The sequence below is a fragment of the Euleptes europaea genome, chromosome 7 (assembly GCF_029931775.1).
Source record: "Euleptes europaea isolate rEulEur1 chromosome 7, rEulEur1.hap1, whole genome shotgun sequence".
NCBI lineage: Eukaryota > Metazoa > Chordata > Lepidosauria > Squamata > Sphaerodactylidae > Euleptes > Euleptes europaea.
Genome location: NC_079318.1, coordinates 39526929 through 39553010, shown reverse-complemented (window position 1 = coordinate 39553010; position 26082 = coordinate 39526929). Strand labels below are relative to the sequence as shown.

General features: G+C 42.5%; 1 protein-coding gene across 1 annotated transcript in view; it reads left to right on the top strand.

Moving 5' to 3' along the window:
* Positions 1–12961: 12961 nt before the first annotated feature.
* KIF6 (kinesin family member 6) overlaps positions 12962–26082 on the top strand; it is a 177621-nt gene continuing 164500 nt past the window's right edge. Inside the window, exons 1-3 of the mRNA XM_056852795.1 lie at positions 12962–13035; positions 16635–16744; positions 18002–18076. Coding sequence (XP_056708773.1) covers positions 12970–13035; positions 16635–16744; positions 18002–18076 — 251 coding nt within the window. The 5' untranslated portion in view covers positions 12962–12969. The remainder of the gene's footprint in view (positions 13036–16634; positions 16745–18001; positions 18077–26082) is intronic.

Below are 26082 nucleotides of genomic sequence, written 5' to 3'. Positions count from 1 at the left end.
ATTCTGTTATTCTACCACATGACTGAACACTATCTGGCATCTACTGTTCCTCTCAGTTTGTCATTCTTATACAGTGTAGTGGCTAGAATATCTGAGCAATATCTGCGATATCCAGGTTCGAATCCCAACTCCATCATAAAGCTTGCTGCTGACCAGGAGTCGGTCACTGTCTCTCGGCTAACCTACCTCACAGGGTTTTTGTGAGAATAAAATGGAGGAGGGGGTAATGATGTTGTAAGCTGCTTTGGGCCCCCATTGAGGAGAACATAGGGTATAAATGTCACCATAAATAATCACTGTTTCAAAATCTCTTGTATGAAATCAAAGGCTGGGGCTAATATGTTGTCTAATGATAATCCAATGGGGGCATAAATAGGTATCCTATAAAGGATAATGTTCCAGAGAGTTTCTAGACACGTGCAGGTAGCAGTGATTTATGTTCTCTTTTGAACTAGCTCACCACACATAATCAGCATAAGTACACAACAATAAAGAGTACTGTTTAGTGCTGGAAATGAGAAAAATGTCCAGAATGACTCATGCATAATTCTCTCAGATTAATTAGTAAGAAGACATGCTGTTCCCAGGCCCCAAGAGCGCGGGGAGGGTGTGTGTGTTGCAAATCACAAGGAATCAGTGCAGTACTCTACATGGTCAACTCTTTCACATTGTTTGCTTGTGCATGCCATGTCCTTCTTTTCATGTTATTTTGCCAAACTTTTCATGTTATTTTAATAAACAAGTGTATTAACTACGAAATCCCCCTGGGAAGAAAGAGCTGGAACTTCTAAATCAGGGGTGTCAAACATACGGCCCGTGGGCAGGATCCGGCCCCTTGAGAACTCTTACCTGGCCCACGAGCCAGCTGAAGCAGCCACCACCACCTCCGCTCCTGAGGTGTCAATGATCAAAGACTGTTAAATAAAAGAAAATACTGCAAGAGTGTTATTGCTTTGAGCATGTTTGTATTTTAAGTGAAAAATAAAGTAAAAAATAATATAATTGATTGGCTTTGCATGTGTCTTCTATAAAGTTTGTGTTCCCGGCCCGGCCCAGTCAAGTGACATTTATGTCATATTCGACCGTCATAACAAACGAGTTCAACACTCCTGCTCTAAATCATAAGGGGAGATCACTGAGTAGGTTGCTCATGACCTTTCTAGGTTCTTGGTATACTCTACTGCAATGTTTCCCAATCTGTGGGTTGGGGCCCAAAAGTGGGTTGCAGGCCAGCCCTCCTTAATAGCCACCCTTGCCCTTAGCATTGATCTCTTGTATTTTGGAAGCCAAGATCTGATACTGGAAATAGTATCTTCCATGTCCTACATTAGTAGGGTTTCCAACTTCCAGGAACTAGCTGGAGATCTCCTGCTATTAAAACTGATCTCTAGCCGATAGAGATCAGTTCACTTGGAGAAAATGACCACTTTAGCCATTGGACTCTCTGGCACTGAAGTCCCTTCCCACACCACACCCTCCTCAGGCTCTGCCTCGAAAACCTCCTGCTGGTGGTGAAGAAGGACCTGGCAACCATATATATTGGTTAGTTTTTTCTTTACTGCATATACATGTTTATCAAGTAAAACATCTCCTGATGGTCACTAGAGTGAGTTTCTTAGAATCTTAGGGGGTATTAAGAACATAAGAAAGGTCATTCTGGATCAGACCAAGCTCCATCAAGCCCAGCAGTCTGTTCACACAGTGGCCAACCAGTTGCCTCTAGGAAGCCCACAAACAAGACAACTGCAGCAGCATTGTCCTGCCTATGTTCCACAGCACCTAATATAATGGGCATGCTCCTCTGATCCTGGAGATAATAGGTATGCATCATGACTAGTATCCATTTTACTAGTAGTCATGAATACCCCTCTCCTCCATGAATATGTCCACTCCCCTCTTAAAGCCTTCCAAAATGGAGTAATGGAGAAGAAGAGGGTAGTCAAAAGCTGGAATATAACCTCCATATGCAAAGAGAGCCAGCATAATGTAGCAGTTAAGAGTGGTGGATTCTAATCTGGAGAACCGGGTTTGATTCCCCACTCCTCCACAAGAGCAGTTGACTCTAATTTGGTGAACCAGGTTTGTTTCCCCACTCTTCCAAATGAAGATTGCTGGGTGACCTTGGGCCAGTCACAGTTCTCTCCAAACTCTCTTACCTCACAAGGTGTCTGTTCTGGAGAGAGGAAGGGAAGGTAATTGTAAGCTGGTTTGAGACTCCTTAAAGGCAGAGAAAATTGGGATATAAAAACCAACTCTTCTTCTATATCAGAATGCTACTTACTTGGGTTTCATGGGGGTGGCACCTGTGCCCTTTGTGCAGTTTGTTGGTTTCTCAAAAACATCTTGTTAGCCCCTGTAGAAAATGGAAACTAGATGCGTGCCAAGGTCATAGTTTGCCTGGGGTGCCAAAAAAAACCCTGGGCCAGCCTTGGATGGGTCACCATATTAAGAATATTTGGACTTGTGGGTCAGCATATGGAAAAGGTTGGGAACTACTGCTCTAATGTATGTCAGGGAACAATAGGTGACCCCTTAATGGCTACGAATATCCCATAAGAATAATATTTAGCTAAAAACTCATTCTGCAAGATACCTACCAGCAGGGTGGGAAATGCTATGAGCTTAATTTGTCCTGTCTGAGTTTTTTTTTAAAAATGTGTGCACTAGAAAGAGCAATTTGAATTTGGCAAGAGAAAAAGAAAGCTCGATGGAGAGGTGAGTGTAACAATTTTAGTGTGTCCTATTGTGACTACACATGACTAACCATAAGAGTCTATCGTCTTAGTGCCGCTTCCTAAAAAGGAAATTAAACCAGAAAACCTCCAGTCAAACATCACAGTCATACCATAGTAGATCTCCGTCTGGTATGCTGCCTCTAGCAACAGTCAAATACCTGGCAATTCAAAGCGAGCAGAACAGAAAGGATAATGCACCTGGCCAGTTGTGGAAGGAAATTTCACAGATGGGGCTGTGGTGTTGGGAAGAAAATGCCTCTTTAGCTCCCTTGGCTGATCAATTACTCCCTAAAGCAAGAGGCCTCTGCTACTAAATGTTTTGGTCTATCTGTTGAAGAGGCAGATTCCTGCTGTGCTTGATCCCATTTGGAAACCTATTAGAACTGACTCAAAGCCAAAGTATCAGAACATTTAATCTGGAGGCTTGTGGTAGATGGTAGTAGGTATTCAGGTATCTGATACAAAGAGGCCAATTTTTGCTTAACAGCTGAAGAGGTAACTTCCAAATATCTATTTAGATATTGTACAAACTAAAAAAAGGGCAAGATCCTTGCAGACAGAATCTTTACAATATGCATTGGGCAGATGAACCAAGGGAGGAATCAGGGAGTTACTTTGCACTGAATGTTTCTATCTTCTGGCTGTCCTATTACAGAAAAATGGAATTGTTTCTTTAATAATTGTAGAGCTATCATCAATGGGCTTTAATTGTTAAGAAATGGACCTGTCCAAACACTCATTGGGGCTTGGATCATTCTAAGCTGAAGAGAGGCAGCAGATGTGTGTCTCTGTGAAAAGAAAGAATAGTTTAGATTTTGGACTAGACAAAGAGAAGCAAACTGATGCTGGTGTAAGTTGGCTGCAGCACCTGGGGGTGCAGGATCTCTCTCAGGATTTGATGAGGGATAGTTAATCTCCTGCCCTGTAGGAATGCCGCGGCCTGTGTTCTACTTGTACATGTATAAATAAAGCAAATGCCACAAAATCAGCATATTTCACCAGTGCTCTCTTCTCTAAGGGAACCAGACAGCATGCTGTATCTGGAACTCATCATTTGGGGAAGTGAGACATTCATTACATGGATTAGTACTGAGCATACAATAGAGAAGAACCACATGCCTCTGGATGAACACACAAAAGCAAGCATCATTTGCTAAATACTTGGTTAAAATACTTGGATCTTCAGGAACAATTTAAAGAAGAAAAGAAGCTTAATGAAAGGGGGTGACTTCCAAGTACAAAGGACTCACTGTGCCATTCGAAGCAGAGTTACACCTTTCAAAGTCCATTGCAGCCAGTGGGCTTTAGGCTTGCCAAGTCCCTCTTCACCACCATCAGGAGGTTTTGGGGGCCTGAGGAGGGTGGGGTTTGGGGAAGGGAGGGACATCAATGCCATAGAGTTCAATTGCCAAAGCGGCCATTTTCTCCAGGTGATCTGATCTCTATCAGCTGGAGATCAGTTGTAATAGCAGGAGATCTCCAGCTAGTACCTGGAAGTTGGCAACCCTAGTGAGCTTAGAAGGGTGTAACTCTGCTTACAATGTCCCTGATAGTGGTGCAAATACAAGAATGTGAAGATAATTCACAGTGGGTAGCCATGTTAGTCTGTCTGCAGTAGTAGAAAAGAGCAAGAGTCCAGTAGCACCTTAACGACTAACAAAAATATTTTCTGGCAGGGTATGAGCTTTCGTGAGCCACAGCTCACAGGCATCTGAAGAAGTGAGCTGTGGCTCACGAACGCTCATACCCTGCCAGAAAATATTTTTGTTAGTCTTTAAGGTGCTACTGGACTCTTGCTCTTTTCTAAGAATGTGAAGAGAATGCTGTCAGGGAAATTTAACTTCCTGCATGCTACCCTGATAACCCTGCTCATCTCTTCTGTCCTGCAAATTCCCAGCAAGGAGACAGTGCAAAACTTTAAAAGTCCCTTTTTAAATATAAACGCATATTTTTAACATACCATATCTGTCAGGAAGATGGGGATTGGCTGCAGCTTCCTATCAAGAGTACCAACATGAATTCATTGTTATGTAGTAGGTGAAAACGGCACAAAGTGAGGATTGGAAGCTTGTAGCAGATATGGAGCGTGACCAGAAGCCATTGAAAGAATATAAGAGGGATGACCAGGATCAGAGCCCTGGGAGGAAAATATACATTTGGCAGATGATCTGAATAGGGTTGCCAACCTCCAAGTACTAGCTGATCTTCAGCCAACAGAGATCAGTTCACCTGGAGAAAATGGCCACTTTGGTAATTGGACTCTGTGGCATTGGAGTCCCTCCCCTCCCCAAACTTCACCCTCCTCAGGCTCCACCCCAAAAATCTCCAGGTATTTCCCAACCCAGAGCTGGCAACCCTAGATCTAAATCATCTGGAGAAATTCAGCAAGGTACACAGCATTAAGAACTCACAGCAGTCTAGCAGGCAAACAAAACATGCACATGGGAAAAGTTGCAGCAGTTAAGTAGACAAAGGAAAGAACCAGTCGGAGTTGTTGAAAAGGAAGAGGTGGCGAGATTTAAGGTTCATTTGTATGTGGGAGGAGGAAGGAGAGCAGCAACATGACTCTCGGCAGAACATCACTGCGATGACAGTTATCTCTCAACAGCAGCAGAGAAGTATGAGGGGGGATATCAGCAGGTTTGCTTACATTATGTTTAATTTCAGATATCGAGGAAGAAGGCTCACTCTCAACTCTTTTATGGTGATTCTGTTCCCAAATGCTCCACTCTTTTTCCTCCGTGGCATTCTCCAGGGCCTAAGCACAGGAAGGAGAAGGGTACCCTTTGCCAGGACCTTGAGATGCAAGGGGCCTGACCAGCCTAGGCAGCAACAATGTGGGAAGAAATGGTAGATCGTGTGCGACGATATTTATGATAATTTATTTCCTTGTCACCACCAGATGTGGAAGAAGGAGCCCTTTCTTCCTGCCACCTCTTCGACAAAAGTGGAGAGGATGTGGGAAGGTACAGTTCATTTCTTTAAATGTTACACACACAGAGAGCAACACAACCATTTAACCCTGAAAAGTTCTCTAGCCAAAATACGTACTGGAACTAAAATGGGACCTCATGGATGCCTGCAGCTTGTATGCTTCTATTTCCTGTATAGTACACTCACATGCAAGTCCTATAATGTGTATATTCTGAAAAAAAAGAAAGAAACGAAATTGGCGGGAGTATAAATTGAACAAGGAACAAGAATTTTAGCAGATTTGTGCTTTCTTCCTAAACAGCTAACAACACTGTCCATGAAGATGGCACTGTCATTGTTTGAGTGTTTAGCTCTGTCTAGGGTTGCCAACCTCCAAGTACTATCTGGAGATCTCCTGCTATTACAACTGATCTCCAGCCGATAGAGATCAGTTCACCTGGAGAAAGTGGCTGCTTTGGCAATTGGACTCTATGGCATTGAAGTCCCTCCCCTCCCCAAACCCCACCTTCCTCAGGCTCCGCCCAAAAAACCTCCCGCCAGTGGAGAAGAAGAACCTGGCAACCCTAGCTCTGTCATAAGTTTGCATATATAAGGCCCTCAATTAAAACCTTGTTAAAAACCTCTTCAGCAAAAGGATCTTAGTAGTAAAGCTAAGAAGCAACTTTGTCTAAGGCCTTAAAATAATCAATAGGACCCGGCTACATACAACAATCGTCCAACTCCAGATAAAATAGATCTATAGTCTTGAATGTTTTAGATGTTATATGTTGCAGCACAATGACATCACTTCCCCGGGGGCCCCCCTAAAAGCGCCAGCATCGCACCAGGAGGCTCTAGCACTGTCCCCCAAAAACTCTATGGAAATCATAGACTTTTGGTGGGAGAGTGCTAAAGCGTCTCTGTAGCGATGCCAGTGCTTCCAGGGTAAACTTCCAGAAGTGATTTCATCGCATTGCCCTGAAAGGCCAAAATAGGCCTGGAAAGGGCCTTGCCCCCTCCCCCTGCCTTTTACTCACAAAAACTGAAACCTGGAATGTTGTGGTTGCCTAGCAACAGCCACTGAGGGAATCTGTTGCTTAAAGCTACAGGCACTCATTTGATCACTTTGGGTTTTGTAAATCCCACAATGTTTTTTTTTTTTTAAAGCTTTCATATTTTTCTGCAAACTTGGGACTCTTTTCAGGTTTGTAGAAAGATCTGTCTTGCTCATTCACAGCTCCAGTCAGCGGATTTAAGTATCCAAAGATTTGGCTGACTTCACTATTAGAATAACAGATGATGATATGAATGATAATATGATGATTTGGGGGGTGGGGTAAACAGTACTGCTTACAAAGATTATTTTTTTCTTTCAATTAAGACATATTTGTGACTGAACGTGCTTTTTTGTGATGCACAGACAATTACTTATGAGTTACTGAAGCATACTGGATAGATCAGTTAGTTTTCTGGTAGGTTGTTCTGTCATTCCCTTAATAGCTTGTAAATCTCTTCTTACCTACATCATTTTACACACTTAGGTCAGCTTTTCACTTGAACATCATAGAACTCTAGAACCAGCATGAAGCTAGCTTAGGTATTCTTTCAATATGAATTTTGACTTGTTTCCAAACATCAGTGTTTTGGACAAGACCCCTTTCCCTCTTGTGGATGGTGGTGCCCAACTGTCCCATTTCACCAGGCTAACCTCTATTTTAAAGCACAGGCCTACATGTGGGGAATTTTTGTATGTGATCATGATTTACACTTCTCCCTGAGCTCTGTATCTTTGATGCAAGTTTCATGGTGCCTAATAACTATAATAGTTTGATCCAATAACTATGCAAGTTCTCATTGAGACAAAGGAACTACCATTTTAAACCCTCCCCCCCCAAAAAAACTGTATTGCCCAAAGCCTTGGTGCTAAGGGCAAATTATATGATTTTATTGGCTAGTTCCTTCTCTTAGCCCACTGATAATTCATCCCAATGGAAGACTGAGGAAAATGCTTTATTTTGCCACAGAAGGACACACTTTAATTTAGTGATGAAGGATCAAACATACTTTAAAAAGTGACAAGTACTTTCTTCTGCAATGCTGATAAGGTGTTTTTTTTTTAATATCTCCGGCACTGTGGGGAAAGAGAAAGGGGGGAAGCAACGGTGTGTGTGTTTGTTTTTTTCACAGTAGAAAGTGATTATGAACCCAACTGTTTTGCCTGAAAACCCTGCCTCAACTTGTGGTCAAAGGCAACTTGCTCCTGAATTTCAAATTTGCGGGAAGGCAGGAGGATACAGTTCTTCAGTGATAATCCAAACACGCTGGCAAGATGAGTTCCAGGTGCTGCTTCCAGAGCAGGTGGAGCTGCTGTCCTTTCAGCCTATTTAAGCCTTGGGCTGGGAGAAGAAGCTTGCTGGATCAACCAGCCCACTAGGTGTAAACCTGTGTCCTTGGTCCAGGAGGTGCACCTCCTGTTGACACTCAAACCTCTGCTATCCAAGCCTGAGAGCGTTGCCACTCAAGCAGATCTGATTGGCCCTGCTTGCACAACACAGGATGCAGCTTAAAACACAGCTCTGTTCAATGTTCCATTCTTAATGAGGAATGAACTTTCTGATCAGAAAACAATGATTTTGGCAGTCACCTTCTAGTGAATGTAAGGTTACCCAATGCACTGATAAAACAGCACCGTGTGCCTTAAGATACCACTAGAAAAACGTTAACACATTTCTGTTAAATAACGGAATGACTGTTTTCTGTTGCCAACCAAGAAAAATGTACTAACTGATCCAGTTATAGCCTACCAAATCTTGTGACCATTTAGTTTCCCTCCCCCCTTCAATGATAGGGTCTTTCTGTTCCACAAATTGAATACAAGGGCAGAATGCATAAAGGACTCTGTCTTCAATTTTTTGCCATTCACACCCAGGAGGCTTACTATTACCAACCTTTTGACTTTTTAGTGCTGACAGATGTTTGCAATACTACCAGGATGAGTAGGAGTAACAAAATTAGGATTCATTCATCCCATTTCTTTACCTCACAGGGGTGCTCTAAGCTTGATTTTATTATCTTCTCCATAGCTTTTTCACAGCAGTAGATGCAAGTTACTAATTTTTTAAAAAACCCTGTTATATAAGAAGGCTACCATGCCAGAATATAAAATGCATCCTTGGGAAATTGCCATTCTTTTCCGTAGGAAGAATTGTTTGACAAGCCTCTGAATTATTTTCTTGGGAATTTTTTTTTACTTTCTTAAATGTGTTTATTGCTTTGCCTCTCGCTAGATCATGCTTGTGTTGACTGCCCATTAACAACAAATGAACACAACCGTTTATTTGATTCCTTTATGAACTGCAGAAGGTTCAGAGGTTTGACTCTAAATAACATCAACAGGATGGAGGAAAAGGAACATGGCAAGAAGCCCAGGAAAAGGCAAGTTGGGTAGGAATGGGAATTGGACACAAAGACTGTAAGCCTTCAAGTCAGTCTCCATTAAGTAGTTTTATAGCCTTTGAGAAATAATTATGGTGTAATATATGACATGTGGAGACTTATGGATGTTACCAGGAGTATTATACAAAGTCATATAAACCTACAGTGTGACCACATTGGGAATACCATGTGCTGTTCTAGTCCCTTATCTCAACAAGGGTATCACTGAGGTGGAGAAAATACATAAAAAGGCAACTAAGAACAATCACGATATTGCAGCATTTATATTAAGAAGAAAGGTTTAAGAATGCAGGACTTTTTACTTCAGAAAAAGGTCATGCTTATTGCATTATGGATGCTGTAGAGGCTAAAGAGAAATAAATTATTTTATCTGAAAACAGTAGAACACATTTTCTATATTTTATTCTCTGGAAGCAACAAATGGAATGATAAATGAGAGCCAGCCCAGAACCTTTCCTACTATAACCAGAGTTGCCAGCTCACCAAAACAGCCTGGCCTTCTCCTGTACTCCTTGCATGGCAAGGAGTTAATAAGCATTTTCATCTGCTTATGTTTGCACTCCTAATTGTTGCCAAAGGCACAGGAGATGGACTGGTAAGTAAAGCTGGCAATCCTAGTTGTGACAATAGTTTGTGTCATGTAGGGAGACTGAGGCTGCAGGTAGCCACACTGGGCCCAAAGCAAAATCCCAAGCTCCCATATGAGCTAGCATGTTGTAGTGATTAGTGTCAGATTAGGATCCGGAAGCCCTGGTTCCAGTCCCCAGGGTGTCATGAAGCTTGCTGCATAACCTTGGATCAGTCACTCTCTCTCAGCCTAACCTACCTTGCAGGGTTGTTGTGAGGATAAAATGGAGGAGGGGAGGACGATGTAAACCACTGTGAGCTCCTTGGAGGAAGGGCAGGAAAAAGTGTATTAAATAAATAAAACAAAAACCATATAATAACTAATAAAATGTACCATGTGGATTTTGTTTTTGTTTTTCCTACAGGGGAGCTATCAGGCAAGCTATAAATAAAGTAAATAAACAACAATAATGCATGATTTGGTTAATTTTAAATTCAAGTTTATGTACTAGAATAGGCTCAGAGCAACCAATGAGAGAGAAAGGAGTCATTCTTTAAGAGGTGTGTGTTCCTATTGAAAGGGAAAGGAAAGAACAAGATTCCAGATAGCCAACATAACATAAAAAAGGTAAAATCATTGGGGAAGGGTGTATGTGAAAGTTTTCTTTTTAAATATCTGCAAAGCCTCGATTTTGTCTATAAATAGATCCAATTAAAAGCAAAGTTACTAAGGTTTTTTGTACATGCCTGGCATTGACAACTACAAATTGCAAAGGAATTTTTACAATAAAAACACTTTGGCCACTTTACAATGTCACAAGACCATTTTTAACTTTCTCTGTTATTGGTTAGGAATGACTTCCCAACATTTACAATACAATTCTAGCAGAGTTATACCATTTTAAGCCTACTGACTTTAATGGACTTAGAAGGCTAAAATGCTAATTAGGATGGCACTGCTAGACTTGAGATGCCTTTGTTTTGCCTAAGGCAAATTTAGAGGACCTAGTACATGTGTGTGTAAAGTGCCGTCATGTCACAGCTGATTTATGGCGACCTCGTAGGGTTTTCAAGGCAAGAGACATTCAAAAGTGGGTTGCCATTGCCTGCCTCTGCATGGCTTCATAGAGTTCTAAGAGAACTGTGACTGGCCCAATGTCACCTAGCAGGCTTTATATGGAAGAGTGGGGATTGGGAATCAAACCTGTTTCGACCTGAAGAAGTGAGCTGTGGCTCACGAAAGCTCACATCCTGCCAGAAATTTTGTTAGTCTTTAAGGTGGTATTGGACTCTTGCTCTTTTCTGCTGTTTGGGTGAGGGGTTGTGGCTTAGTGGTAAAGCATCTGCTTGGCATGCAGAAGGTCCCAGGTTCAATCACCGGCATCTCCAGTTAAACGGACTAGGCAGGTAGGTGATGTGAAAGACCCCTGCCTGAGACCCTGGAGAGCCGCAGCTGGTAGACAATACTGACTTTGATGGACCAAGGGTCTGATTCAGTATAAGGCAGCTTTATGTGTTCATGTGTCCTCCAGATTAGAGTCCGCCACTCTTAACCACTACCCTACGGTGGCTCTCTAAAAATAATAATTTTTGTGTGTGTGCCATCAAGTCACAACTTACTTTTGGTGACGCTGTAGGATTTTCAAGACAAGACACATTCAGAGGTGGTTTGCCATTGCCTGCCTGTTTGGGTTGAGAGAGTTCTGAGAGAACTGTGACTGGCTCAAGGTCACCCAGCAGGGTGGGGGAGTGGGGAATCGAACCCAGTTCTCCTCCAGATTAGAGTCTGCTGCTCTTAACCACTACACCATACTGTCTTAGCTCTAGTAAAACAGAAACAATTATTTTACGAAAAAGTTAATAATTTTGATGAGGTCAGTTAATATAAAGCAGAGCGATGTGGATTGTATACTAATTTTTCAAAGACAGCAATAAACACATCCACTTGAGTTTAAAGGAGATTGTTTTAATCTTTATGAACTACATGCTTGCAGTTATTGATTCTAGTTATTGATTCTAGAATCACACCTCCCCATGGGAGGTCTAAGTATTATATACAAGTATTATGTACTAATTAATACATACTAAAAAGTCTAAGTATTATATACAAGCAGCTGCTTTGTCAGATTGTTGGCAAGAATGCTAAACACGATCAGAGAGCTTAAGTGGATCCTTGTAGTCTATCTGAACGTAACTTTTCTGCCTGCCATATGTTGTAACATAGTTTTGCTCTTTGTGATCCACTCCCCCCCTCCCCCTGTCATGTCAGTGGCTTGGGGAAAAACAATTAGGTTCGCCTGGCCTGGGAACAATAGTTCAAATTAAAAACACCAACAATCCTGAATCATAAACGTCTTACTGAAAACCAACCTATTTCACCCACATTGCTTCCTCACCCACTAAGACTGCAACTCCGTTTCCAAAAGGGAACAGCAGGAATATTTTGCTTAGGTTAAGCCCTTTCTGGGAGGCAGGAGAGGGTGCTAGAAGGAAGGAATCCCAAGTCTGCTGCAAGGAAAAAAGGGCAAGAGTCTAGTAGCACCTTCAAGACTAACAAAAATATTTTCTGGCAGGGTATGAGCTTTCGCGAACCACAGCTCACTTCTTCAGAAGTATCTGAAGAAGTGAGCTGTGGCTCCCGAAAGCTCATACCCTACCAGAAAATATTTTTGTTAGTCTTGAAGGTGCTACTGGACTCTTGCCCTTTTCTACTACTGCAGATCTGAAGAAGTGAGCTGTGGCTCACGAACGCTCATACCCTGCCAGCAAATATTTTTGTTAGTCTTGAAGGTGCTACTGGACTCTTGCCCTTTTCTACTTCTGCAGATCTGAAGAAGTGAGCTGTGGCTCACGAACGCGCATACCCTGCCAGCAAATATTTTTGTTAGTCTTTAAGGTGCTACTGGACTCTTGCCCTTTTCTACTCCTGCAGACAGACTAACACGACTACCCACTGTGAAATATCTGCAAGGAAAAAAGAAAGGGGGAAAAAAGCAATTCTCCACCGATTTCTATCAGCGATGAAAGACAAAAAAATAAGGACAAATCTAGTCTCTAATTGGTCAATGGAACCTCCACCACCACTTAAAAAAATATATGAAATACGGACAAAACATTGCTTCGTGCTCCACTACACACACCTCCCCTACCACCCGCATGCGCAGCTCACTACGCGCTCCCCCCCCCGAGGCCGTGGCGCAAGGCATGCTGGGTAGCGTCCCTTGGTTACTGTTGCTAGGAAAGGCCTAGCCGCCCCCATCGCCGCTCTCCTGCCGGCCGAAGGCTTAAATTCCCCGAGATGGTGAAACAAACGATCCAGATCTACGCCCGGGTGAAACCTCTGGGCAGGAGGCAGCCGGCGGGGGTAGGTGCGGGAAACAACCCTGCCAGGGCAAGGAGCGTGTAGATGGGGTGGGAGGCGGAACGTCGAAGGCCCGGATGTGGAGGTCTCTGTGGGAGCGGTGGAGGGGAAAGGGATGGCGGTAGCAGGGAGCTTGAGGCAGTCGTGAGTCTTGGCCTGTCCCTGGGCGAGGAGGTGATTCAGGGAGGCCGCTTTATAGGCTGGTCAGGCGGACCGTGCGGTGTGGGAAATATGACTCTCGCCCATGAAGAGGTGCAACCGTGGCTGCTTGGAAAGGAGGCGGGGAAGCTGCGTTGGCCTAGGAGCCCCGTGGCGCAGAGCGGTCAGCTGCAGTACTGCAGTCAAAAGTTGAGTTCGATCCCGACGGAAGTCGGTTTCAGGTAGCCGGCTCAAGGTTGACTCAGCCTTCCAGCCTTCCGAGGTCGGTGAAATGAGCTTGCTGGGGGTCAAGGGGAAATGACTGGGGAAGGCACTGGCAAACCATCCCGTGAACAAAGTCTGCCTAGTGAACCCCATGGGTCAGGAATGACCCAGTGCTTGCACAGAGGGGACCTTTACCTTTAAGCTGCATTTGGAAAGGCAGACGCAAGCAACCATGCCATCTAAGGTCAAGGTCCCCTGTGTAAGCACCGGGTCATTCCTGACCCATGGGGTGACGTCAGATCCTGAAGTTTCCAAGGCAGACTTTGTTTACGGGGTGGTTTGCCTGTGCCTCCCCCAGTCATCTTTCCCTTTACCCCCAGCAAGCTGGGTCCTCATTTGACCGACCTCGGAAGGATGGAAGGCTGAGTCAACCTTGAGCCGGCTACCTGAAACCGACTTCCGTCGGGATCGAACTCAGGTCGTGAGCAGAGTTTTTGACTGCAGTACTGCAGCTTAACACTCTGCGCCACGGGGCTCCTGACCATGCCATCTACGTGATTATTAATAAGGTCATCTTGAAGAGTTCGTTTCTGGGTAGTCGCCCCACCACCACCCCCGTTCTAAAAGTAAGAGCTTTCACTGGGCGATGAACTTTTGTGTCATCTGGGGTTGCCAACCTCCAGGTACTCTAGTCTAATACAAAAGTTCACCTGCACTGCACAGTAGTGAATTGGAAAGGAAACAGTACTCGACTCTATATGCAAAAACATCAAAAGTGTATTCCATTACAGTGAAGACAATAGTGAAGTGCAAACAGAAACTTATAAACAACCTAAACACAAATAAACATGAAACATAACATTCTTCAATTGAGTCCAAATGACTTCTAGAAGTTGTAAAATCTTGCTTAAAGTCCGTTAGAACTTGATCTTGATGTGTATCTTGATGCTTATTTTTCAAGAGATCAAGTGGAGTCATGATTCATTGGAAGAAATTGTCTTCACTGTAATGTAACACACTTTTGATGTTTTTGCATATAGAGTCGAGTACTGTTCCCTTTCCAATCCAAAAAACCTCCAGGTACTAACTGGAGATCTCCTGCTATTACAACTGATCTCCAGCCAACAGAGATCAGTTCACCTGGAGAAAATGGCCGCTTTGGCCATTGGACTCTATGGCATTGAAGTCCCTCCCCTCCCCAAACCCCACCCTCCTCAGGCTCCACCCCAAAAATCTCCAGTTATTTCCCAACCCAGAGCTGGCAATCCTAGTGTCATCGTATCGTTCTGTCACCACGACATTGGATCGTAAAACAGGTGAAGTGGAATCTCCATGGTAGGAATTGTACTGTAAAATTTAAATCAGATTTTAAAGAAAGAGTAAGGGACATGGTCTGTATCTGTGGCACTGTTCTCTACAGTCGCAGTGTAGGGGATGCGAAAGGTTTTACTAAAGGAATAGCAATTTGTGTTTTTCTTGGGTTGCAAAATTTTATTCTGTCATGACATCTGTAACATGACAGGTGGAAACTTAGCAAACAAATCTCTTTTCAGTTATGCCATGATTCATAGCAAAAGCTTTGCTGCTGGATTTTACCTACTGTGCATCATTTCAAAGGCATACAATTGTCTTCAAGAAGTTAACAGCTGATCTTTTTTTTTTTGAAAGCCCCAGTCTATTGCTCTGTTTTTATACCATGAGACATCCACACTTCCTTGCAATCAGCCAGGAAGGCTGCTGCTGCAACACACTGCTCACACTGTGTTTGAGAGCTTTCTGAAATGACCCATCAACTATTGCCCAAGAAGCCAGTTCTAGCACAAAATCTGTAATCCTGTGAGCACTTCCTAAATTCGTTCCATTTTTTTTGCATTATCCAAATACAGAAATGTGACCATTCTCGTGGCATGTATTCGCTAAACCTCATAGTTCTGATGTTGAACGTCTCATCAGTCACACTGAAGTCTGTAAACAGAAACATAGTCTCAGTTGAGTCAGAAAATAAACATCTACATCTATCACAATATGTCGCCACTGACTGAATGGGATCGAAGGGCATCAGTACTTCTATAAATGAATAAATGAGAGCACAGAATGAAAGACCCAGTAAAGCAAGAGAGCAGATGTGGTTTAAAGGAATTTTTTTAGAGGCTGGCAGGCAACATTGCTTATCTCATCTCATCCCAGATGGTGATGATCCAACCATCTTGAGACAAAGGAGTTTTTGACATGACACATGGTACAATGGGGGGAGTTTTCTTTTCTGCATTTGTGTTGCTATGTAACTGTTGCATTTATAAAATGTTTTATTTTCAAAGTTCAGTATGAGTTAATTAATACTTTTGATTAGTCTCAAGTAAAAAGGTAAAGGTCCCTGTGCAAGCACCAGGTCATTCCTGACCCATGGGGTGACGTCACATCCCGACCTTTACTAGGCAGACTTTGTGTACAGGGTGGTTTGTCAGTGCCTTCCCCGGTCATCTTCCCTTTACCCCCAGCAAGCTGGGTACTCATTTTACCGACCTCGGAAGGATGGAAGGCTGGAAGGCTTGAGCCGGCTACCTGAAACCAACTTCCGTCAGGATCAAACTCAGGTCGTGAGCAGAGCTTGGACTGCAGTACTGCAGTTTACTACTCTGCACCACCTCCTAGTCTCAAGTAGTTGGTCCCAATAATATGCTATTAATATATAGTTATGAAGACTGAGGTAACAGTAATCACCTTAATTTTCTGTTTCTTTATCTTTTTTTCTCATCCATCTGTCTTAAAAAATAACTTTGTACCCTTTTAAAGCCCATATTGCCAACTACACAAAAAAGGATTTCCTATTGCACCTTTTATTTTCCTACTGCACAAAATGTGTCCTACTGCACGTTGGAATAAACCTTGCAGGAAAGTGTTCCTAGGATGACATTGTAAGAGTGGTCCATACTTTCAGCTGATGTCTGCGGAGATTTCTGTGGCCATGTTGAGTTCACCAAAGATTCTGTGTAGCTTTGTCTCCTGTGTCTGTGTATGCTTTATGAAATAATCCAGATTTCACCCTTGACTAGCATTAAAGTTTTCCTTATTGAAAGGTATAGCCCATGAACAAAATCATGCTGTAGGATGTTAGTCCTTAACACTCTAACAGTTTTGTACGTATGGATAGTTTATGTTGTGTGTGAGAAACGAAATTACATTGATATAATTTCATCACTGTAAAGGTAATTTACAGAGACCACCTGTACATTTTACAGATATATTCAGCTGGTGAAGATGAGACATCAGCGTTCAGTTTGGAGATTATTGTGCCCCGTGATTTGGCAGATGGATTTGTCAATAATAAACGAGAAAGCTACAAGTTTAAGTAAGTTAATATTCTACAGGGTTTCTTTCTGTGTGGTTTATTTTAGGGATTTTGTGTTTTTAAATGACAGAACTTGGTGATTTCTGTTGTATAGCTCCCCAGCTCCCCTCCCCCAATTTATGTACTGAAGATATTAACAAGTTCTGGGATGGGAGCTCTTGGGGATGCGAAGAGGTCTGGAGAAGCCTGAACCTCACTGCCCTCTAACAAGCCTTCTGCGGCTCGTTGCCATTTCACCAAAATTTAGCTAGTAAGGGCCAGAAAGAGAAAGGCTGTTGTTTATTCAGCTCTGCAGGAGCAGCACCCTGAGTACCAGTATCCTTTGGAATTAGTTGTCCCATGGCTTCTAGGGTAAGAAGCCCTGGGAAACTACATTTCCTAGCGATTTTGGTGCCCATGATACTGTTCCAGGACTTAACGATGGTCACAGTAACGGCCTTTTTCATCACTACCATCACTAAGACCAGGTAGGTTTCAGAAGGAAAGGTTTGGGTTTGTTGGTCATGAGACTGAAGTAATTAGTACTATTTGTTTGTTTAAAATAAATTAAATGAGCCGAAACTTGAGAGAGATTTGGGCATAGCTTTTTTACTTCAAACTCTTAAATTATAAAATCTCTCCAAATAGCCAAATTACAAATGTTGTCTAGAATGTAGCCATTTCAGTAGGGAGCATGCATTTCACATTTTATATACAGCATTGCTTTCTTACCAGAAGTTGACATCTAGAGACACTTTGAAACAGGGGCTGTTGCAAGTGTAAAAACACCCTAAAGTGCTAAAATTATCTATTCATTTGTATTAGATAGTGGAAGAAGGGCACAGTTGCTTATGAAACGTTTGGTCCTCTTCTAAAATAACTTTTCTTACTGCTTTCTTCAGAAAGAAAGTGCAAATAACTGGTATTGTTGATATGTTCTCTAATTCTAGGGTTGCTTATACAAGTTTTTGAGTGGGGCCATTTGGAAGCACTGATTCCCATGACAGTAGTAAAATTCAGTTTTCTTTTTCTAAGCAGTATTATTTTTATCAGAGGATTTTATTGTACAGATTTTGTGAAAGCAACAGTGTTTACAGTCTTTTGTGGATACAATAGCACAACAGCATAGTGTGGTAAAGACTACAGGGAAAACATTGTGTTGAGTTATGTAAGTCTAGTGATGTAAACATTGACTTAGTTACAAACAGATTTTTTTAAAAAAATATGAATCAAATAGTGTTTTAAGATTCTGGATGACTAATTGTTTATAATTTGAAGGTTTCAGAAAGTTTTTGATCAGGAAGCAAAACAAGATGAAATTTTTGAAACCATTGCCAAGCCAGTTGCAGAATGGTAAGTTTCAGTCTTTTACATGATCAACTGTGCGAGATTTCCCATTAAACAAATTGCTGATAATCACCGCTATCATTATTTGAAAAGTTGTTTATACGTTAGGTGGTTTCTGTCAGGCAGTGTGGTGCAGTGGTTAGAGTGTCAGACAAGGATCTGGGAGACCCCACTCTGCCATGAAAGGTTTGCTGGGTGACCTTGGGCCAGTCAGACACTTTCAATCTAACCTACCCCACAGGGTTGTTGTGAGGGTTAAATGAAGGAGGGAAGGACGTAAACTGCTTTGGGTCCCCACTAGGGAGAAAGGTGGGGTATAAATGAAGTAAAAGAAAAAGTCGCTTTCTAAAATTTGCGGAGTATTTAGTGATGTTCAAGGTAACTAAAGTTTTTAAGCAAAGCAGGAAAGATATTGTGCAGATGGCTTCACATTTAGAGGCAATATATTCTAAGTAACCGGTGATCAGGACAGGCAGTCACCATCTTTAGACCCAACATCTCGATTGGTTATCCCTTCTTTGCAGCTGATCCACCTGGCTTATTAGGAACTGGGCCTTTTCCCATTGCTATGTCAGGCAGTGAATATCAGGCATGAAAACATTTGAACATTAAAAATGATAGTTAAAATGTATATATAAATATTTAACAGTACAATAGAACATATAAACATACAAACACGCACAACCAGGAGTGAGGGCCGATAACAGTTTTATCAGGGGTATGCCAAACAAAACAAAACAAAAGTCTTCATCCGCTGGTGGAAGACAATGACAGAAGGAGACAGACAATTGTCCTTGGGGAGGGTGTTCCAAAGTTTTGGCTCCATGATCGAGAGACCCTTTCTTAGGACGTCACCTGTCTAATCTCATATGGCAGGGGCACCCAAAGCAAGGTCTCTGAAGATGACCAGAGTGGACAGGTAGGTTCATATGGGAGAAAGTCCTTAAGGTATGCTGGCCCCAAGCCATATAGGGCTTTAAAGGTCAATACTAGCACCTTGAATTGGGTGTAGAACCAAATTGAGAGCCAGTGTAAATGGAACAAGACTGCAGTGATAAGGTCCCTGTGACCCACTCCAGTCAACATTCTGGGTGCAGTATTCTGTACCAATTGCAGCTTCTGGACAGTCTTCAGTGGCAGTCCCACATAGAGTACATTGCTGTAGTCTGATATAGATCATAGCAGGGCATGCACCACAACAACAAGAGCTTTCCAACCCTGGAAAAGCAGCAGCTGGCTTATCAGCTGCAGCTGGTGAAAGGCGTCCCTGGCCACCACTGCCACCTGTTTATCCAACAGGTGGCCCAGGTCCAGCAGTACTCCCAGGCTACTGAAAGAGGAATGTACCACTGACAGTCTTTTTTACAATTAAAAAAATTGGTAAGGCTACCTGGGGCCACCTCAAAGTTTGTTTAAGAGCTGCATCTAACTAAGTGACCACTAGCTAGCAGCCCCTTATCCAGACAATAAGCTTGATTGGGGCAGGCACATTATTTTGTGGCAAGGGTGGAATGCGATAATTTGAATAATAGAATCATAGAGCTGGAAGGGGCCATACAGGCCAACCCCCTGCTCAATGCAGGATCAGCCTAGAGCATCCCTGACAAGTGATTGTCCAGCCTCTGCTTAAAGAGTGCCAGTGACTCTGCTTCCAAGTTCCTCTGCTGACAGCAGCGACATTAAGAAGCAGGATCTAAAATGTAACTGATTTACTGTCAGTATCACTTGGAGAATGAGTGGCAACTGATTCCCTTCTATAAAAGGTAAAATTTGGAACTCATTGACAGCCTGTAAAAGGGAGTGCTTACCAATCCCTGATAAGTGCTTGTCCTGCCTCTGCTTAAAGACTGCCAGTGAAGGGGAGCTCACCACTTTCCTAAGTAGCTGATTTGGTCGTCTGGAACATCTCTTCTTTGTTGATTAATATGGATGGATACCTTTCTTCATATAAGAAGGACTACAGTGGTAGTTTGCACATGATAAGCAAGCTGGGGAGTGTGGGCACTGGGTGGTGTATTCTTCCTGAGCCCCATTTTTGGCCCCTCTCCTATGAAGGGTGAATAACCACTACTGAGGAAAGAAGTTGGGCAGGGATATAGGAGGCACACTGAGGCTTCCCCTCTCCCCAGTAGCTACTTACATGGCCGTGTATGTACACACAAAGACAGAGGTGAAAATAAAAAAAACAGTGAAGGGAAATCCTCTAAGTATGGGCCCTGTGCTTAACTGGACGGATCTCCATGTCATAATCAGCAGGCGAGCTGCCGTTGAAGCCCTGAATTCAAATTTTAACTGGCACTATTTGATTTTTCTTATTCATTTGTGTGTGTGCTTTTTTTTTTTAATCTGAGGATTCTATTTTGACTTGTTTCTTTTTCCAAATACGGTTTTACACAATGTTTTGGAGCAATAACAAAATATGTGTATTAAATTGCCAGCCCCACAGCCAGCAATGGGACTGCTTCTTATGTTGATATTTTTTTTCTAAGCTATGTTGAAATTTACCCCTTTGTTCTGAACTTCTGCTGCTTGTTTTCAAATGGTCAAGTCACACTTTTTGTTCTGTTATTGCCTTCAAAACTGCAGGATGTTTTTGCTTGCTGGTAATTGCTGTTTTATCGCAACATGGTTTCTTATATAAGTAAGAGTGCAGTCCTAAGCAAAGTTCTAAGCCTGTTGATTTTAAAGAATTTAGAAAGGTGTAATACTGTTTAGGGTTGAACTGTAAGTGTGCGTTTTAAGTATAGGTTAAAAAAAATCTCTGTGCACATTTCCAAAGTGTGCATTTACAGATGTGTTCATATTCTAAAATGCCTTTCACTGAGTAGTCCTTTGGCTGCAGTTATTTATATTTCACTCTGTAATTTAGAATGCCAGAATTCCTTTATAGTGTGCTAAAATTAGGTTAATTATTACTTTTTTTGGGATCGTGTGAGGATTCATAACAATGTTTTTGTTACCTTAAAAACCAAAGGTTGGCATGATATTCTGCAGATTATTGTTTCTGGAAGCTCAAATGGACATATTCTTGAACACAAAAGGAAAGCTGTAAGTGGAGAGTAATCAACTTCACTGATGTATTTCCAGAAAAGTAACACAGCAGAAAACACAGTGAAGTTTTTCATCAGCATTCCAAAGCTGTTTGCCATATGATCATGTGAAAACTAAATTTGATGTTGCAACAGAATAAATCTAGAGCAATGTCAAAACAATAAGCAGGGAGGACATATTTGATGCTAATTAGAAGTTTCCATTGCCTTGTTGGCAGGGTGAAAATCTGAATCATTTTTCTATTTTTGTCTTTCTTTCAATATTCTTGAAATATATGCCATAGAGATATTTTGTTAAGGTTGTGGTTCTATCCACACTTCAAGTGAGACTTAGTGAGTAAACATGTATTCATGCAGTCATGCAGCTTATTCCCAAACCATAAATTGGGGAGCACTTGAATAAGCAAACTATGGTTTGTGAGTTGCTGGGGAAAAAAGTTTGAAATGGTGGTTTTAAGCTGGTTTACGAACCAGCGTTTGACCAAGTATAGGTTTGGGGTTAGCGTTCAAACCAAGATTTTAAAACGGTGCTTTGTGCCTTTAGAGGCTGCCTCACCAGAGAGAAGGGAATCCGGAGCAAGCAGGAAATGAAAACATTTTGGTGTCTCTCACTGGCAGATCCCCAAAGCACTCCCTTCTGCCACCCTCAGCCTGACCACAGGCTTTTGTGAACATACCTTGCCCACTCCTGATTTTAAGTGGAAGGAAATTACCATGTGGAGAGCCAGTTAACCATCTGCTGCAGCATCATGTTCTTTAAAAAATCTGTAAAATCATTTATTAAAGAGTGCTGTTACTAGGGAAGACAAATCTAAGGTGTAATGGGGACAAGAATGCCACAAAACAGAATTTCAGAAAAAGATGGAATGTGCTTGGTGTTTAATGTTGCTAAGAGCACTCCAAAGATACCTGAAAAGGTTAATCATCTCAGTGGCCTGTTTTTTTGCAGCCAACCAGTATTAATAGCCAGCACATGTAGCAATGATTTTCAGCAGCTGATTGAGGCACAGAAGAGTGGGATTGCACCAGGGTATTCTTATGATACATGGGTTAGAAACAAGGTTTTTAAGCTACGTTTTGCCAGGCAAGTGGGGAGCACAAATTCTGAACCAAGCTTTATTTTGGGAGAAAATCCCATGGAATTCAGTGGGATTTACTTCTGAATAAGGGTTCGAAAGCATGATGACATGGCTATTATATTACTTTGCATAATCAGAATGCTCATTCTCCTAAGACAATGTGACTTCTTTGTTTAAGTGATGTGGCTGAGGCATGTCTTGGTTCTTCCATTTTTTCTTTTGCATGTGTGCTAAATCAGAGCTGGTCAGTTTCTGTATTGTTGAGGCCACTCTGTTCCTCACCAACCCTCATATAGACTCAGCAGATCTGGCCACACTGATCCATGCGTTTATAAACTCACAGTTCTATTACTGAAATGTACTCTACGTTGGGCTGCACTTAAAGACAACATGGAAATGTCAGCTGGTTCAGAATGCAGCAGCCTGATTATTGTCAGGGGGCAACTGGTGAGAATATATCTTACCCATCTGAAAACAGCTACATTGGCAGCCGTTTTTTCCTGAGTCCAATTCCAGGTACTGGTTATGAGCTTTAAAGCACTTAAATGGCCTAGAACCCACATATCTAAAAGACTGTCTTCTACCATATGTCTCCATGTACCAACTGTGGTTTTTGGATTGCCACCTGCTGGCAGATCCCCCACTTAATGTAGCTTGCCTGGCATCAAACTTGCCTTGCAAACCTTGCAAACTTGCAGTGATCCTGCATTGAGCAGGGGGTTGGACTAGATGGCCTGTATGGTCCCTTCCAGCTCACACCCACTCTTTGAAATGGGCTCCCTGAGGAGGTAAGGGGAGCACCATCTTGAGAAATATTTTGGAAGTGCTCAAGCCCAGTTTTTTAAATGGAATATAGTTGCAGGCATCTCTTGGGGGGAGGGGGTGGTTTGTGGGGTGGGGGTTAGAGCTGTTGCAAAGAAAGAGGCCAGGATTTGGGAGCAACATGAAGAGAGTCTGCAATGAGTACAGAGAATCAGTGAAAATTGTCAATTCAGTCTGGATCTAACCCACAAGACCCTTTGGCAGTCAGATGGTCAGGTGTTCATATAGTGAGTGGGATTGTTAATATAGTACTGTCAAAGTCACAGAATCCAGTGAGCCTCCACAGTGAGTAGTACTGGTATTCAATACATAAGATTGATTGGTTTCAGTATTTCCAAGCATTAAATAATATCTGTTGTATTAGCCATCAAGGCAGGTTTCAAAATGAAGAATGTATTTTTGAAGGCCTGATACAGACAAAACATTCTCAAGCTCTTGTGGTTAGGAAGAATGGATTGTGCTGTAGGGTCGGACTCCCCCCCCCCCCCCCACAGGTCCCTTTTTCTCTTTGTGGTTTGCTTTAACTATGATGTTGGATTATATGTGCATCATCAGTAACTTTGTATCCTGGTTTCATACCCTGGTTTATGAGGGCGTATTGATAATTATTCGTCACTAATATGCAAACAAAACTAAAATATTTTTAAAGGTTACTGGAAGGAAAGACAGAATTCAGACATATGAGGGCAGTAGGGAGGGCAGTAGGGAGTAGGGGTAATCCTCCCATTCGTCTAACTGTGATCAGAAAGTTTGGAGCTACAATTCTAAGCCCAATTACTAGCACGTGAACCCCATTGAACTCAACAGGGCTTCCGATTAAACATACTTAGGATTGTTCTGCTTGAGTATTGCATCTGCACTGGCCTTAAATATGTTGCATTTAAAATACAATGAGTTGGACCCAAACCAATGTGTAGGGGAAATTCACTTGTGTGCGAATTCCTTCTGCAAGTGGCAACTTGAGGTCCAACCCCATGGCTTGAATCTAACCCAGTAGGTTTTTACTAGGCATCTACACTTAATGAAGTACATTTCGGATACTCAAATATTACATGATATGTTTTTTTTTGCTTTCATTATATATGTTGTTGTGTAGAAGAATGTGGGTTACCGTTCTATGCCTTCTCCCACAAAGAACAGTGATTGCCCATTATTCTTTGTTCATTGTCCCAGCCACTCAGCTGTGGTGTAACATCTCACATTTTCCATCCCCTTGAGCTTGTATTGTGGCTCGATTGAGTGCAGCTGCAGCATGCTGATTCTGGATATGTAGGTGCTTTTTGCTGGTATGGTAGGTTGCCGGGCAATCTAACTGGCCCACAGAATGATTTCCAACACAGTGGCTGGGCCGAAAGAAGCCTTTTAAAACCTATTTATGCTACCTGAATACTGAAAAGGAAGACATTGTCAGTTTTCCTGTGTTAGATCATTTAATGCTTCTGGTATCTGAGACCATAAATTGTTTGGAACGAGAATTGTCATTCAGTTTTATGTTCATGCTGCATCTGGAACAGCACGTTCCTAATCTGGCGTAGCATACTGTGTTTTATATATTCTAACCAAAAAGATTTATTATTGGGGTTTGTAAAGTTTTGTGTTATTGTACCTTACTTTGAAGAATGTATAACCACAGTAACTGTTTGCTAGACGAGTTTATTTCTCTGGAATGCACAAATTAAGGTGAAAAAGCCAGAGAGATTTTTAATGCATCTCAAGGGTGTTGTCTTAAGTTATCCAAGTCTTGGGATGGGTAGCATGAAAATGGAGAGGATAAAAACTCATACCATGGAAAAGTGAACTGGCAAGTTTTTTTTTATGGTACCATTTCCAGATGCCTTTTTCTTGTAGATGGGGGGGGGAGGGTGTCCAAATTTTCAGGGGTCCAGGATTGGCTGTGGAACCTTGCTGGTCCCAGGGAACTTTTATTTCCGTAGATATGCTCTAAGTTGGTGAGGAATTTAAAGCCAAAGTCTGATGTTGAAAGAGCCTGCATTTCAGTTGTCACTTCCCTTTAGTGAACTGCAACCTGAAATTTCAAGTATTAAACAAAAATGAATAATAAATACAAGATTCCTGTGCTTTATGGAATCAAAACTTGAGCGAGTGTGGTGTACTGATTAGGACGGATGGGACCCAAGTTCAAATCCCTACTCTGTCATGAAGTTCACTATGTAGAGTTGCTCCAGTTTACACCTTTCATGACCTTCTCTGCCCAACCCACTGACTCCAACTCCAAGTCCTCAGGAAAAGATACCACGGAGAGCCCACCACTGCGGAGGTGCCTGCTGACAATGTTCCAGCAGAACCAGAGCCCTCCCCCCCCCCAGTCAGGCTGTAAGGGAGACCTTGCCACCAGCCCCTGAAATAGCCACCAGGCCTCCACCAGGCAGGATCTGAGGCAGGCCTCTGCCAGACCGTCCACAGCTCCCCCAGGGAATGTTCTCACTCTGCAGGAATGGTGGCGACAGAAGGCACAGGCCAAGGTGGCCCAAAGGAGGCAAAGTGCTCGACTGGCTGCATGCAGCCCCACTGAGAACAATAATTCTTTGTAGGATCCTGGCCAAAGCACAGTGCAGCCTCAGGAGTACAACAACTGTCAGCAAGGCAACTGAGCCTGATTACTTCCCAGCCTATTTAGGCTGAGGCTTGGGAAAGTTTCCTTGCTGGATCAAATGGTCCACTAGGCTCAAGCCTGTGTTCCAGTGCTTATTGATGTTCTCCAGCCTCGCTACCTAGACCTGAGGGCACTGCTCCTGAGGACACCTGACTGGGCTGGCCTGCAGAGTTCAGGACAAAGCATACTGAGACCAATGACATTAGGCTGGAGTAACTGTGTAGGACTGCACTGTGATGAATCTTGGGCCATTTCTTCTCTTTCAGTGTAACCTCAAAAGGATAAAATGGGAAGGGAAAATCAGTTATGCTCCCCTGAGCTCCCTTGGGGGCATTTCCACCTTGAGGTGGAAATAAAAATTAGGTAGATTATCTGAACAATGTAGTACCTGCTTGCAATCCTGGGGCAGGAAACTATGTATATCCCTGCTTTCACATAAAGAGGCAA